Source organism: Blastomyces dermatitidis, assembly GCF_000003525.1.
Source record: "Blastomyces dermatitidis ER-3 genomic scaffold supercont1.6, whole genome shotgun sequence".
Lineage (NCBI taxonomy): Eukaryota > Fungi > Ascomycota > Eurotiomycetes > Onygenales > Ajellomycetaceae > Blastomyces > Blastomyces dermatitidis.
The window spans coordinates 381711-394364 of record NW_025544779.1 but is presented as its reverse complement, the minus strand read 5'-3'; the positions used below and the strand labels follow the sequence as shown (position 1 = coordinate 394364).

General features: G+C 46.7%; 3 protein-coding genes across 3 annotated transcripts; 1 reads left to right on the top strand and 2 right to left on the bottom strand.

Annotated features, from left to right (window-relative positions):
- Positions 1-401: 401 nt before the first annotated feature.
- On the bottom strand, positions 402-814 carry BDCG_05764 (uncharacterized protein). Its single transcript, XM_045421458.1, has one exon. It carries the CDS (start codon positions 805-807, stop codon positions 415-417), a length of 393 nt encoding a protein of 130 aa, XP_045277339.1. The 5' UTR covers positions 808-814; the 3' UTR covers positions 402-414.
- A 1101-nt stretch (positions 815-1915) lies between these two features.
- BDCG_05763 (isoamyl alcohol oxidase) lies at positions 1916-6038 on the bottom strand. Its single transcript, XM_045421457.1, has 5 exons — positions 4200-6038; positions 3972-4116; positions 3637-3897; positions 3053-3556; positions 1916-2952 (listed from the first exon to the last, which is right to left on the bottom strand). The coding sequence occupies exons 1-5, from the start codon at positions 4733-4735 to the stop codon at positions 2626-2628; spliced, it is 1773 nt and encodes a 590-aa protein (XP_045277338.1). The 5' UTR covers positions 4736-6038; the 3' UTR covers positions 1916-2625.
- Positions 6039-6766: 728 nt separating this feature from the next.
- On the top strand, positions 6767-8244 carry BDCG_05762 (uncharacterized protein; the record flags this gene model as incomplete). The annotated part of the gene is made up of 5 exons (XM_045421456.1): positions 6767-6875; positions 6911-7050; positions 7353-7610; positions 7958-8156; positions 8221-8244. The coding sequence occupies exons 1-5, from the start codon at positions 6822-6824 to the stop codon at positions 8242-8244; spliced, it is 675 nt and encodes a 224-aa protein (XP_045277337.1). The 5' UTR covers positions 6767-6821.
- Positions 8245-12654: the final 4410 nt, after the last annotated feature.

Below are 12654 nucleotides of genomic sequence, written 5' to 3'. Positions count from 1 at the left end.
AACTTCCTGGTTTACCCATCCTGTAAGGCTAACAGTGCCTGTAAGGGGGTTCCTGAGCCCCTCAACGCGCCCCAATGTGGAATCAGTCGAGCACAAAGCTTTAAATACAGTTCATTGGAACTATCATTCTCCATGATGTTCAGGACAGCTATACTGCCAACAGCCGCGAAATAAAATATATTTTGGCTAGCAATTTCCAATCACCTCGGTTTACGAGCCCCTGTTTTATCCCTCTGTTGAACTATATTTCCTCCGGAATGGTTTGTTGCCATATACAGTTACCAGAGATACTTGACAAGTGCCCAATGTGTGTCTTGAAGGGCGCTTTGCAGTTACACGTCAACTACCTTTATTAAAAAAAATAAAATAAAAAGGATTGGACGGTACATTCCTTTCTACTGCCGCTGGCTCTCATCAGTCCCATGAAGGAAGAATGCTATTTAAGAACGCCGTTGTAGCGCCAGCTTCTTCTCTTCTCTCTCTCCTTCCTCTATTAGAACTCATCCGGTCCTTTGACTTCAAACCCAAAGCAGGATCACCACCTTCATTGTTTCCATTGCCTTTCTCTATTGCCATTTTCTGCTCTTTTGTTCGGCCATATCGTATCATACTTTCCCGAAACAAGACACGGACTAGCATAGTGTGCCCCCGCCGAAAGTGAAGTTCCAACTGTGAAATGGAGATCATGTACAGGTTTGGACCAAATGACCTTTTAAACACAATGCCAAGTAAATATTGATTCTGTTTCTGACATAACTGTTCCACATCCCTGGGACGCACGCTCATTAATAATGCCTTGCGCCTCATAGTGAGCTCCGACTCCCAAAATCTGAGAAAGGAACTCATAACGGGTTTTATGGAGGCGGCATAAGAAAGTTTGGGGATCGCAGCGGAATCGAAAGCTATTCCATTAACGTTTTCGCCACCGGCGCTGTGTACTCAATCATGGATCAAAGTTTCAAACGTCTCAGACTAACTGACGAAATCGGCATCGTTGGCTTTAAAAAAGGAGACAAAACTCCTTAAAGAGGTATCCAAGTGGCATTCGTGGAGTACGACCCCATCATTCAGCGATACCTGGCTCGAATCCCTTGATATATGTTGCCTGGAGGAAAATAATAGAGACGCGGTACGTCGAAGAAGCTCTTGAACAGAATTGGCTCATTTTTCAAACCCCGGGCTTACAAGTTTATGCCTTACCTACCCTTTTCTTAGTTGGCTGGACATCACATTTCTGGGGCATTTCTGATTTGGGTGAGATTATGGAGTCTGCAGCTCACTGGTTGTGCGAGTATCTATTGTCGGAGGATAAGGCGTACCTGGAGTTAATAGAAATATGGTCCTAAAATCCTCAACAGACCATCACCTTTAGCATTTGAGCCATACATAGATAGTTACATAGATACATTCCTGTCTATTCAAGGTTTTTTTTCCTTTTGTTTTTAAACGAAAAGAGATAGAGATAGGATAGAGGAATATTCCATGCATATTTATTCAACAACATTGAATTAGCCAGAACAATCCCTTCAAAATCCACCACGACATTACACAATGTATGTACTGTAACTTTCTGAATACTATAGGCATAATAATGACATACAAAGAACAAAGCAACCTAACCTCCTCATTCATTCCGTATCTATTCTCAGCACCACTCGCAGACAATGATAACAGAAATATGTCAGTTGAAAAGAGCGGTTGTTTCCCATTGACAGCCCGCAATTGAACAATGAAGTTAATAAAACTTACCTAACACGGCTCATGGGAAAGTACTCTCTATCTATACCTAGATTTCACCAGTCACACGCCATCCGATTGGAACTTTGTCTGACCAAAACCAAAAAGAAGAGAAGAGAAGAAGGAAAGGAAAGATGTGGCGAATTGGCCTTCTCCGGGTAAAGGATGCGGGTTTTGTTGGTTGTGTCTGTGTGTGTGTCAGGGAGGGAAGGGATTATTAATGTTATTGTCATTAACTAGTTAGCTAACTTCCTTATATTAACTCGGAGATTGGCGTGGAGACAAACCCATGGAAGGAGGAGTGTAAGGATGGATGATCCCAGCCTGGTGATTTGATCGTACCGGGCTGCGATGACAGCCAACCCGCCATTTTGCAGTTCCGAGTTGCAAAGAAATGCATTATGTGGAGAGAAAAGCATGTAACAGAGCATTTCTAAGAAATAATCTATCCATCTATCTAGTCCACACTTAAATTTGTGTGAACCATAGTTATCTGATATCCGGACGCTCAGTTGGTGACCACTGCACAAATGGGAACAAAATATCACCAAACCGCGGAGTCTAGAATGGACGAGAAACTGTGGGGATGGATATTCGTCATTGGAATAGCTGAAATGGCTACATGTAAGATGGAAAACAACAATTATCTAATAACTAAACAAAAGTAGGTGACAGGGGCTGAAATAAATAACAAAATATGATAAATGAAATCCATTAAATAAATAGAAAACCTAATATCGCATTGTACAGAGAAGACACAAATATCTATTATCAACACTTCCCAGTTAGAAATTTCAATGAGCATGTTGCACAGAGCCAACTCATCATCAATACTAGAAATTCGCAAACATCCACCGGCTGCAAGATAAAGAAAAGCAAGACAAAAAATTATATCTCTGGGTAGCAACTCAGACGGCTATCACTGGGGTCGGCTCCGACGCAGTGATGGCACGTCAGCAGGTTCTTCGGGTCCACCTGCTTCTTGATCCGGAGGAGCCGGTTGTAGTTCGCCCGTCCCCAGAAGCTGTCGATATGGTTTGGTTCGTAGGTATCGGCTTCATTTTGGTAGGCGCCGCCATCTGGGGTAATGTTGCGTAGTGGCCGCACCATCGCGCTCGCTTCTCTGAAACGGTCGACGAAAAATTCGGGAGGATGCTCGTTCTGGCCGTCAACATCCCAGGCTTTCTGCATCACCACGTGCCAAATTGCCTTTCTCTGCGTTTTTATCATACGTTAGCGATCGGCACAAAGAAAGAAAAGGGAAGAGGGTGGAGGTTTTTAGAGAGAAAGAAAGCAAGAGGAATGAAATACTGACCCATGCAGGAGTGACGGATGCCTCTCCGGGACCTCCAGGCTTGTCCGAGTCGGGCAAGTCAGCCGCGTAAGGTGCAACCATGTTAAGACCGTATCTCATTTTCGAAAGGACATCTGTGAGCTCCCGTCGCTTTCCTTTATTTTTGAAGTTCTTGTCGGTAACAAGACGCGAGGCCTGCGCGATGGAGATACCGTTGACGAGGACACCAAAGTATTGCATCGCAGGAGTTCGGAGGAATTCCCAGTAGTTTTCAACTGTCGTTACGTCCACTCCGAAGCGAAGGGTACCGTCGTTACGAGGCAGGGCGAAGTTAATCAGTTCTTTCATCGAGAGTTTTGCTTCGTCGAGAGTAAGTTTGGGCGTGATCGCCATCATGATGCTGGATCCGTCTCCGAGACTAGCCACATATCCTCCCCATCCGTCTTTTGCCCATTTCACACCATTATCCACGAGGATTTTCGTCGTCTGCTTATCCAATGAACCTTTCCAGGCGATAACTGCCGTCTTTTATACAGAAAAGGTTTCAAAGTCAGCACAGCTGCACTGGCGGAGATGGGGGTCACTGGTATACAAAGATCACTCACTTGCAAGGGGACTTCAGGGAAGACACGAGCGGTTGTCTCTACTATCACACCGAAAGTAGCACCGCCGCCGCCACGGACCGCGAAGAAAATATCCTGATTTTGACACCGGTTGGCAGTGACATAGGTGCCATTGGGTAGCACAACCTTAATCTGAAGGACATTATCAACACCGAGACCATAGGCAGGGGAAAGCAGACTGTGGCCGCCGCCAGTAAGATAGCCTCCCGACGCGCCCACCGTTGGGCAAGCTCCGCCTAACGCCTTCAGGAAACTAGTTAGCAAAGGGAAAACCACCTGGTAACGGCTCGAAAATGTAGAGAAACCATATCACGTACCATGTATCCATTTGCGTGAGCAAAGTCATAGATACCTTGGAAACCCTGGCCGGCCCCATATGTTAAAGCGGGGCCAGAGCATTCCTCACATTTACTGGCTCTGAAGCTTTTGTGCAATTTAATTGGGGGCTGGAGGTTGTGTGTCCTGTAGAAAAGCATAGTCGAATTGATTCAACGAGTTAGATGCTGGAAGAGTCCGACCAGAGAGTGGAAAGATTATTATCGTACCAGAGGGCCAAGCTGTGAGCACCTGCACTGCGACCCTTAAAATCGTGTCCCGTATTCTTCACCACCAAGGGGATATCGTGTGCTTCCGCAAACCTCAATCCTGCCTGGATATCCGAAACTTTCCGCACATCAATGTAATAGTCCGGTACGTTGCCCTGATAGCAAGTGCCGTCATTCACCAGCAATTTTGTGAGCGGACACCCATGCCCAGTAGTCATGCAGGTCCCATAGTATGGGTTGTGATATCCTCCGGGCTGCGCGGAGATAAATTCGACATTGCGCCGGTTGTCCTGTGCGATTTTGCAAACTGCTTGGTCTGGGGTATGAAGGGACCGCTTGAGCCGGAGGCTATCTACCTCGTATCTCAGGTAACAAGGTTTTGCAACAGGTCGTGCGACACCGAGACGGCCCTCGACACTAGCATTCAGAGCTTGCCAGTCGGCACCAGAAACATCACGGATTTCAGGGACAGGAGATGCAAACAATGGCAAAGCGTTGACCAGGGCCAGCAAGAGGCTAGATTTTCGAGTAAACATAACTGCCTCTTTGTCAAGTACATAAGCACCTAGGGAAAGGAATGAAAGAAAACGGGAAAGAAAAGAGCACTTTTTCGGGGCCGCAATGCATGTATATGAGAAACCGCGGTCGGCAGACGGCTGGTAGTCATCTCCTCCCGCCCAGGCCCAGCTCTGGTTCCAACCTACGTTAACTCAAGTGCAGTGCAGCGGGTCTAAATCGCCCAGGGTTGCAGATTCATGCATCCATCGTGCGTCGGATCCGGTCCCACCTTGGAGCCTTTAAAACAATTGAATAATAATAAACAGTTGTCATAGAGGCTGCAGCTCTTTTCAAGCAAAGTCTTCGACCAGTCTTCGTACCAATGGTACCATTAGTTTAAGAATTCACGGCTTCGCAAGACTGTATCCGAGGGCATCTCAAAAACGTCTCCAAACTCCAGAGGGCCAGCAGATCCCCAGGGTTGGTTTTTCTGCGGCTGCCAAGTCCACTCAGCCTCAGCCACCCCGCTAAGCATCTCACTGGAGTTGTTCGGTAGTTGATATTATTATTTATGTTGTGTGTGAAGTGCCAGGTTTAATATTAAGGGTCTGATGTCGGGGGGGGTGTTGTGTGGTGCTCTCCTCTCGCGGTAACTAATTGGAACAACACTGGCGCTGGGGATTGGTGAGATGTAAGTTAGCGATTGGTCCAGGCGGCTATGCTCCTTTCGGAACCCTACGCAGTACAGTAACTTACGTAGTAAGCTCAGGTACGAAATTGCTTGCATCGCATCGACCAACTGCCATTAGCCCCTTAGTTCCTGAAGCTGCCTGGGTGTTCCCTGTTGCCCCGGGGCTTGAGATCCAATAGGCGAAAGGCGAGGAGCTAATGTAAAAATCAGATTCTATCGTAACTCTCGTTTCTGGAAGTTGTGGAGTGAAGAATGTCAACATAATTTTGCCCACATTTTAAGGTCCTTTTGTTCAAGCAAAAGAAGCAGCAGACCTGTCCACAAGAGAGGAACAGGAAGAACCTGGGAAAACCAGAATAGCATCTGGGCGATAATCATTGCATCAGGGAATTTCTACCGTCGAAAATATCTAGTGTGCAATCCCTGCTGTGTTGGCTTATCGTATCCCCACCGTTCGCTTCTCAAAGGAGAGAATAATGCGAAGTAGCGTGCTGGAAAATTGATAACCACGATCGAATTAGAGGAAGACACCGTTTCAATCGCCATGTGGGATGCTTTAACATATTTTCAACATGTCTTTCTGTTTCTCTGAGCATGGATATATATATGTATACCCATGTGTCCATCAGAGAGGCATTATTAGGTTGGCACATGTTAGATGCCCCGACCTACTAAATTTATATCAAGTTTCTGATGGGATCCCATCAACCAACAATTGCTTTTTTCACTTCTTTCTGGGATTGGATTTCTGGTTCAATAATTGCTCCAGTGGATTTGCAGAACTGGCTGTTCATTATTATTATTGTTCAAGTGGCAAACATTCAGCCAAAGCATTCTGAATGTTATTGGCGCGCGCCATTTCATTGGGCCATTCGACAGGGGAAAACAATACTAATATTTGTACTCCGTTATGCAAACAGTGGTTTGATCCACCCGATGGTCGTTTTCATTTCATTCATGTTGACTGCTGCCATCCGGAAGTTTGCCCATTCTACTGTACTCCGTACTGTACTGCGTAGTTACGCAGCGCAGTGGCGTCTCAAACCAGCTACTACGCAGGGTAACTTGCTAAGTTTGAATCACACCTTCCTTCGGCTGTCGAATATAAATGTGGCTTGAAATTCCCCAGCGAGTGATTGGCGCTAACTGGCACAAAACATGCAATCCAGAAGCTTCCGAGTTGGGCCAATCGGTGAAATGATGGATATGATATGCAAAAGAACGTCGGGTGAAAGGCCAAATTATGCGAAAGTCCTTCTCCACTCCAATAAAGAGGTCCAAATACAAATACAAATACCCAGCTCCAGGCTGATGATTGGGAGAACTGGAAAAAGAAAATACTTGCCTAAAAGAGAGTTTAAAGAAACGGGAGGGACAAGCCCTTGTCACCCTATGTCCACGTTTTCGGCAAATTGAAAGCCACTAATTCGAAAATGTCGCTTATCCGCCTGCTATCATTTCGATGCGGATCGATTGGCCCTGGCGCGGTGTGTTTAAAACTTGCTGTGTCGTAGCCTCGCAGGTGGTGACAGGACGGACTGGAGGCTTTTGGGCGCAACTCAAATTTCCCCCGCTGAAACCTCATCCAATGACTGTTGGAGAATCAACTGCCGGATCAACAAATCGGCGCCTTATTATTATTTCCTGGCGGTTCCTCAGCATGTACGCATAGTATTTTTACCCTTTTGACAGCTGTCCCATCCTGACTTGCCTAGCAGCCGGGCCTGTTTGCTATCACAGATGACCACCGCTGGTATCGATGGGAGAGACACACCCGAGGAGGCCGAGCGAATGGCACTCTCACTGCTGTGGAGTGAGATCATTAAATTCTCCACTGTGGCACGAATAGTACTTGTCTTTGCACGCACCCTGGCAATTCAACTCCCGAAATTCTAACTTCCCCTGGGTGCCTGGCGGAAGAAATCCTCCGTGGTCTTTACCTTAGCCACCCAATCCTAAAATAGCTTCCCCAAACTCATCCAATCTTTGAAATTACTCCGGCCAGGGACGACTTCTGCGCTCTTCTGGTGTGGTTTTGCAGGGCAATATGTGCATCGCGTAATGGCATCGCCAACGCTTTACCGCCACCATCTACTCTCAGGATTTATTGCTTTATCGTCAAACCAGGGGGGGGCAAACCAAACCGCTGTCTGCTTCAGCCAGCATCGGAGGAATAGCTTAACAACTGGCAGAGCCCTTAAATATCCTCATATCGCGAAGAAGTGAGCCTGGTGTTGCAACTTGCAAGAGCAGTCGAGTCGTCTGCCACGGAGGCGTCTGATGGCCTGGCATGCCGCTTAAACCCTCGCAGCTGCCAGCCTATTCCCTATGTGACTGGCTGGCTATACACTCTTGAACCACTGCCCAGCTTTTCCCATTCCAAACAATGCCATGGGAACTTCCTCCTTTTCTGAGTTTGTGTCTTGTGGTCTCTTGAATTCCATTGGCGTATAAAATAAAACCAATGCAGACGAAAGGGGATTAATAGTTGGGAATGTTCGGTCGCTTAATGCTGTTTTCACCCCTGAGGAACTTCAATACCGGGATAAATTGATAATACTCTCTCCAGTATCGGAATAAAGTCGGACCTCCTCGAATGTTCCTCCCGTGGAAACGGGGCTTTTATCCGCAGCGATCCACGGGATCAACCCATGGTTCTAAACATCGTGGATGAGCCATGGTTTGAGTTGCTCCAAACTACCCGCCTTCCAACTTCCAAGGCTGATATGAGATCACCGAATCCACAATCTGATAATCCACCCAAACCAGTCGGTCGAGGATCGGCGTGAATGCACTGCTAGGCGCATTATTGCTAATAATAATATGCTCAAGGTGTCGGCTGAGATGCAGGACTGAACCTGACAACAAAGATTTACCCATCCATGACCCATTGATGATGGGCCCAGCTCAGGTTTTGCAGTGGAGGTCGCTCTGATCAGGGAAGCAGAGATCCACAGGCGATTATCACCACTGGCCCACTGATGTCACTGAGCCAATGATGCTGAAAGCAGAACACAGCCACAGGTAGCCTTTGGAGACATGACGTTTATCCAACAACTGCCCGAATATCAACAGGAAAGGGATTTGAATTGGTTGCATTTTTGAGGAAACCCCCCACTGATGGCCCGGGGGCTGATGCAGCATATCCGCATATGTGGCGATGAGAGAAAACAATAATATGCTGCTTTTGAGGAAAGCGTCATTATTGACCAGCACGGTGTCCACTGGGGATAGACACAGGTGTAATCAGTTCCGAGTGGAACATCTGGAGACTTCAAGCAAAATATTCAGCTTGAGGTGGCTAACAGCGGACTATTAGATGTGATTCTCGTGCTCCACAGATGACATGACGCTCTTTCCCTTGCGAATTTCCGCTGCTTCTTTTCGAATGATTTTCCTGTTTTTCTTCCTATGCATTCCAAAATGCCCCATGCCCCCCATCCCATTGCTGTGGCCTCGCGTCATACGCCCAACAAGTCCAGAGCTTTCAATCCAGTGGAGGACACAATTCCCCTTTTCACAGCAACCCCTTTTAACCCCTGTCAATCACTTCTACGCGGCACTGTCTCCGGTTGGGGCGTGTGTTGAACAATCCCCAAAAGCACAGTAGAAACCGCTTCAGTCTTGTCACAGCCGCCATCTTTCCGAAAAGCCAGCTGCCCTGATATCTTGAAACAAACCAACGCAGAGCTAGACTCTTTATGTCGCCTTCGGATTACACCCGGGGCACAGGCTAAACTGAAACTGTATTCGGGAGATGAGGATCAATGCTCCCGCGGGACTTGCTGGATGATATAGGGATGCCATGTCCTCTGTGGAATATGGATCTAATAAAAAATATACATATCACATCCGATTTTGCTACTCGTCTCTTATATCCTCATGAAGATTCCGCAATTGCCGGGAGTCCATTTTCATATCAAGTTTCGTTGTGACTTATGGGTGTCCCGCTTCGCGGGGATTTCCAAATTTAATTTTTATCAGTTCAGATGAGTCTGATACCAGAGCCTTGCAGCCTGTCATCATTTCGCAACATGTGAGTTTTTATGTTCTCTTCCAATGCCATCGGTAGCGATGGATTGACGGTCGAGGATTTCATGATTATTAACCACAATGTACAAGGGGTAAGTGGTCCGCATTTAACCCCTGCTTGGAAGTGAGGTTGTTCAGCAACCAACCTATCGAATTCCGTCAAAAACTGCAAAGCATAGCACACACTTCCAGGATACCCCGGAGTGCCAATCCGGGTCCTTCCCGTGTCTAGCATGGGATCTAGGGGTAGCGGAATACCGCGCACGGGGCAGGGCCAGCCTAGGATACGATACGTGCTCCTCTGTTTTATGTCACATGCCAGGGAGGAAGGTTTTTTCAAGGCCTGAAAATTTCAAACCATCCGTTAAATGTAAATACGTAGAAGAAAAAGAAAAAGCACAGCACCACTGGAAGCCGGGAGCCGGGGAGAAGAGGAGAAGACGCAGGAAACAGCAAAAGGTCGCGGGGAAACAAAGCCGGGGCCAAATGCACGGCAACTGCAGGATGCATTGCATGCATGCCCCAAGGATGATATTTTGAATGAAGTCAGGCAATTTTTGGCGTAACTTGGCTATCTTGTCTTTACTAGCGGTGCAGATATCGCTCAGCATTTGCAAATCCAAATCCAAATCCATGTGGAATATTTTAATCAACCCCCTTTTTTTTTTTTTGTTTCTCCATAGCAAATCCTTCCAACCTTCTTCTCCACGCAACAATTCTTCTTATTAATAATAATAAGCAAAAAAATCCCTTCATGTCTTCAAGGATGAATAAGACTAAGACCGATGGAATAAATTCCCCGAGCCGCTTGAAGAGAGGAGGGAAAAAAAAAAAAAAAAAAAAAAAAAAAAAAAAAAAAAAGGGAACACGACTAACTAACGTTAGTTACTTAGTTAACTACTTGCTACCTAGGCGCGGAAGCAGACCCTTTTCTTCCCCCCCAAGCGTCATGTCATGGACATGAGGATCAAAATCAATAATGAAAACAACCCTTACCTATTATTATTATTATTATTATTTACTCCGTACTCGGTGCCTATCTGCGTAAAGGTATAGAATAATAAGGACGCATCTTACATGAATTTTGTATGCTATAACATACCACTCCCATTCCCATTCCCTTACTCCGTACTCTGTTACTCCGTACAATCCCCTCAAGTTTCCCGCGCACACACACACACACACACACACACACTCATATATTTCGTTCTTCAGCCCCAGCCCCCTCTCCCTCTCCCTCTCCCTCTCCCTCTCCCTCTCCCTCTCCCTGCCCTATCCTACATAGGTAACGGATTTGCAACATCTTCAACCAAAAACCAACGAACGGCTCCCGACTCCCGAGCGCCATCGCCGAAAGCTGCGCTCCCTTCACCTCCCTCACCTCCCCCGACCCCCCCGCACCCCCGACGAGCGACTGAACGTTGCTAATGATCGACGGCTATGGGAATTAGATTAGTTCTCTCCTGCCGGAAAATCGGCGGGTGGGGAGTGGAGTCAGCCTGGTGGGTTTGGATTTCCGCTGCTCATCCTCACTGCGGGTTATGGTACTGCGTATGCTGCTCCATACATAGATATGGGGGGCCGGTCCGTTGGTGTGCAAATGTATGTAATGTATGTACATGGACAATCGATGGCATTATTATTAGGATTAAATCTGCAGTCCATCTAGTTTCTGTTGGCATGTTGGCATTTGACAGGTTCCCACCACCACCCAGGTCTCTAAGATATACGAGGCGAGTGAGAAATAAAATAATAAGTTAAACAGGAGCATGTTTCGGAGAAGGTTGGCATAGGCAGGCCAGCAATGAGAGAATGGCCAACAGATGCAAATTGTCAATGCCTGCCCTGCCTTGCTACCAACTCGAGGCCTCGAGTCCTTCACCAGGAATAAAAGCAAAAGCAAAAGCGAAAGCGAAAGCGGTTGCTTGCCAAATTTTGGATGTTTCAGGATTCTTTTCTCGCGTGGGGCGCGGGTTTTTTATTTTTTTATTTTTTTTTTCTCCCTACAGATTAGAATAGAATAGAATAATAGAAGCATGCTAATAAAAAATAAGTACTCTTGACTCTTGGGAATGGCTGGCTAGCGCCGCGACCCAGACCCCTACAAGCAGTTCGCAGCATGCACCCCCCCCCCCCCCCATACAACAAGCTTGCTTTGGCGGGGATTCGGGGAATTGAGAACCGGGCGGTTTCAGATGGGAGATGGTGTAACGGGCGTGGCTTATGTGGTTCTGAGGTTCTGAGGGGGGGGCGCGCTGCTTGCACCTGCTAAAAACTGCGAACCTGACAGCTGGGACGGGACCCGACTGGACGAGGCAAGGAGGCGGCGGGGACTCAGGACTCAGGACTCAATCAAGGATCGAAGGACTCAAGGGACTTGAGTGAGTGTGGGAGGAAGTTGGATAGGTCATATATTCACACGCATAGTATATGCTCGGGAACTCTTTTTTCGAAGACGGGGTCTTTTCGTGAGCTTTCTTCGGAGAGTTTTGTGGTGATATCCGTGCTCGTACTACTGTTGAACATGCTCGGAGGAATATGGAACCTTGCAAGAGGGAAGACGAAGGAGCATTGGGCGTAATAGTACCAAAGCACCAAGGTATTACTCAGTAGTACTGTACATACCCAAGGCACTCAGTGATGGTTTCTTTTTCTTTTTTCTTTTTTTTCCCCGAACCTATGAAGATTGTATTTTATATTTTTTAAGATGTTGTACATGTACATGTGCAGATCTCAAAGCGTGGACATGTAACCATCTTCAGATATATAAACTACAAAGTTAAATGGTTACATGACACAACTGCAGTGGCACACTCCCGGGGGGAGCCTGACAGCGATGATCTGGCTCCGAAATTGGTGCTACAAGGAGAATTACGTTGACTGACATGACAGCCTAGCCTGGTGTTCCTCTTCTGCTTCTGTTGCTTCTTATAAGAAATAGAATAATAACTAACTAATGAGGCCAGATAAATAATGAAAATTTGAAAATAGTCAGTGAGTCAGTCAGTCATACATACTGCGTACATTCAAGGGACTCAAACCAAAAAACCCTTCCAACCAACCCGTCACTTTGACAATACGACAAATATTTCTCAAACAAGCTGAAACAGCATTACGAACGCACTCCTCATGCACAGAGCAGAGCCCCTCGGGCCAGGCAAAACACTTACCTACCATCTTACCACGTAATAATTAAATGATTTCGTAGAAGCATGGCAGTTGAAGGGGGATGGA

What these genes read in the sequence shown, in the direction of transcription:
- BDCG_05764 (XM_045421458.1), bottom strand. Translation starts at nt 807, where the DNA reads ATGAGGCGCAAGGCATTATTAATGAGCGTGCGTCCCAGGGATGTGGAA.
- BDCG_05763 (XM_045421457.1), bottom strand. Translation starts at nt 4,735, where the DNA reads ATGTTTACTCGAAAATCTAGCCTCTTGCTGGCCCTGGTCAACGCTTTG. An exon ending in CTCACGCAAATGGATACATG is followed by an intron (nt 3,898 to 3,971) that starts GTACGTGATATG and finishes AGTTTCCTGAAG; the next exon opens with GCGTTAGGCGGAGCTTGCCC. An exon ending in TCCCTGAAGTCCCCTTGCAA is followed by an intron (nt 3,557 to 3,636) that starts GTGAGTGATCTT and finishes TCTGTATAAAAG; the next exon opens with ACGGCAGTTATCGCCTGGAA.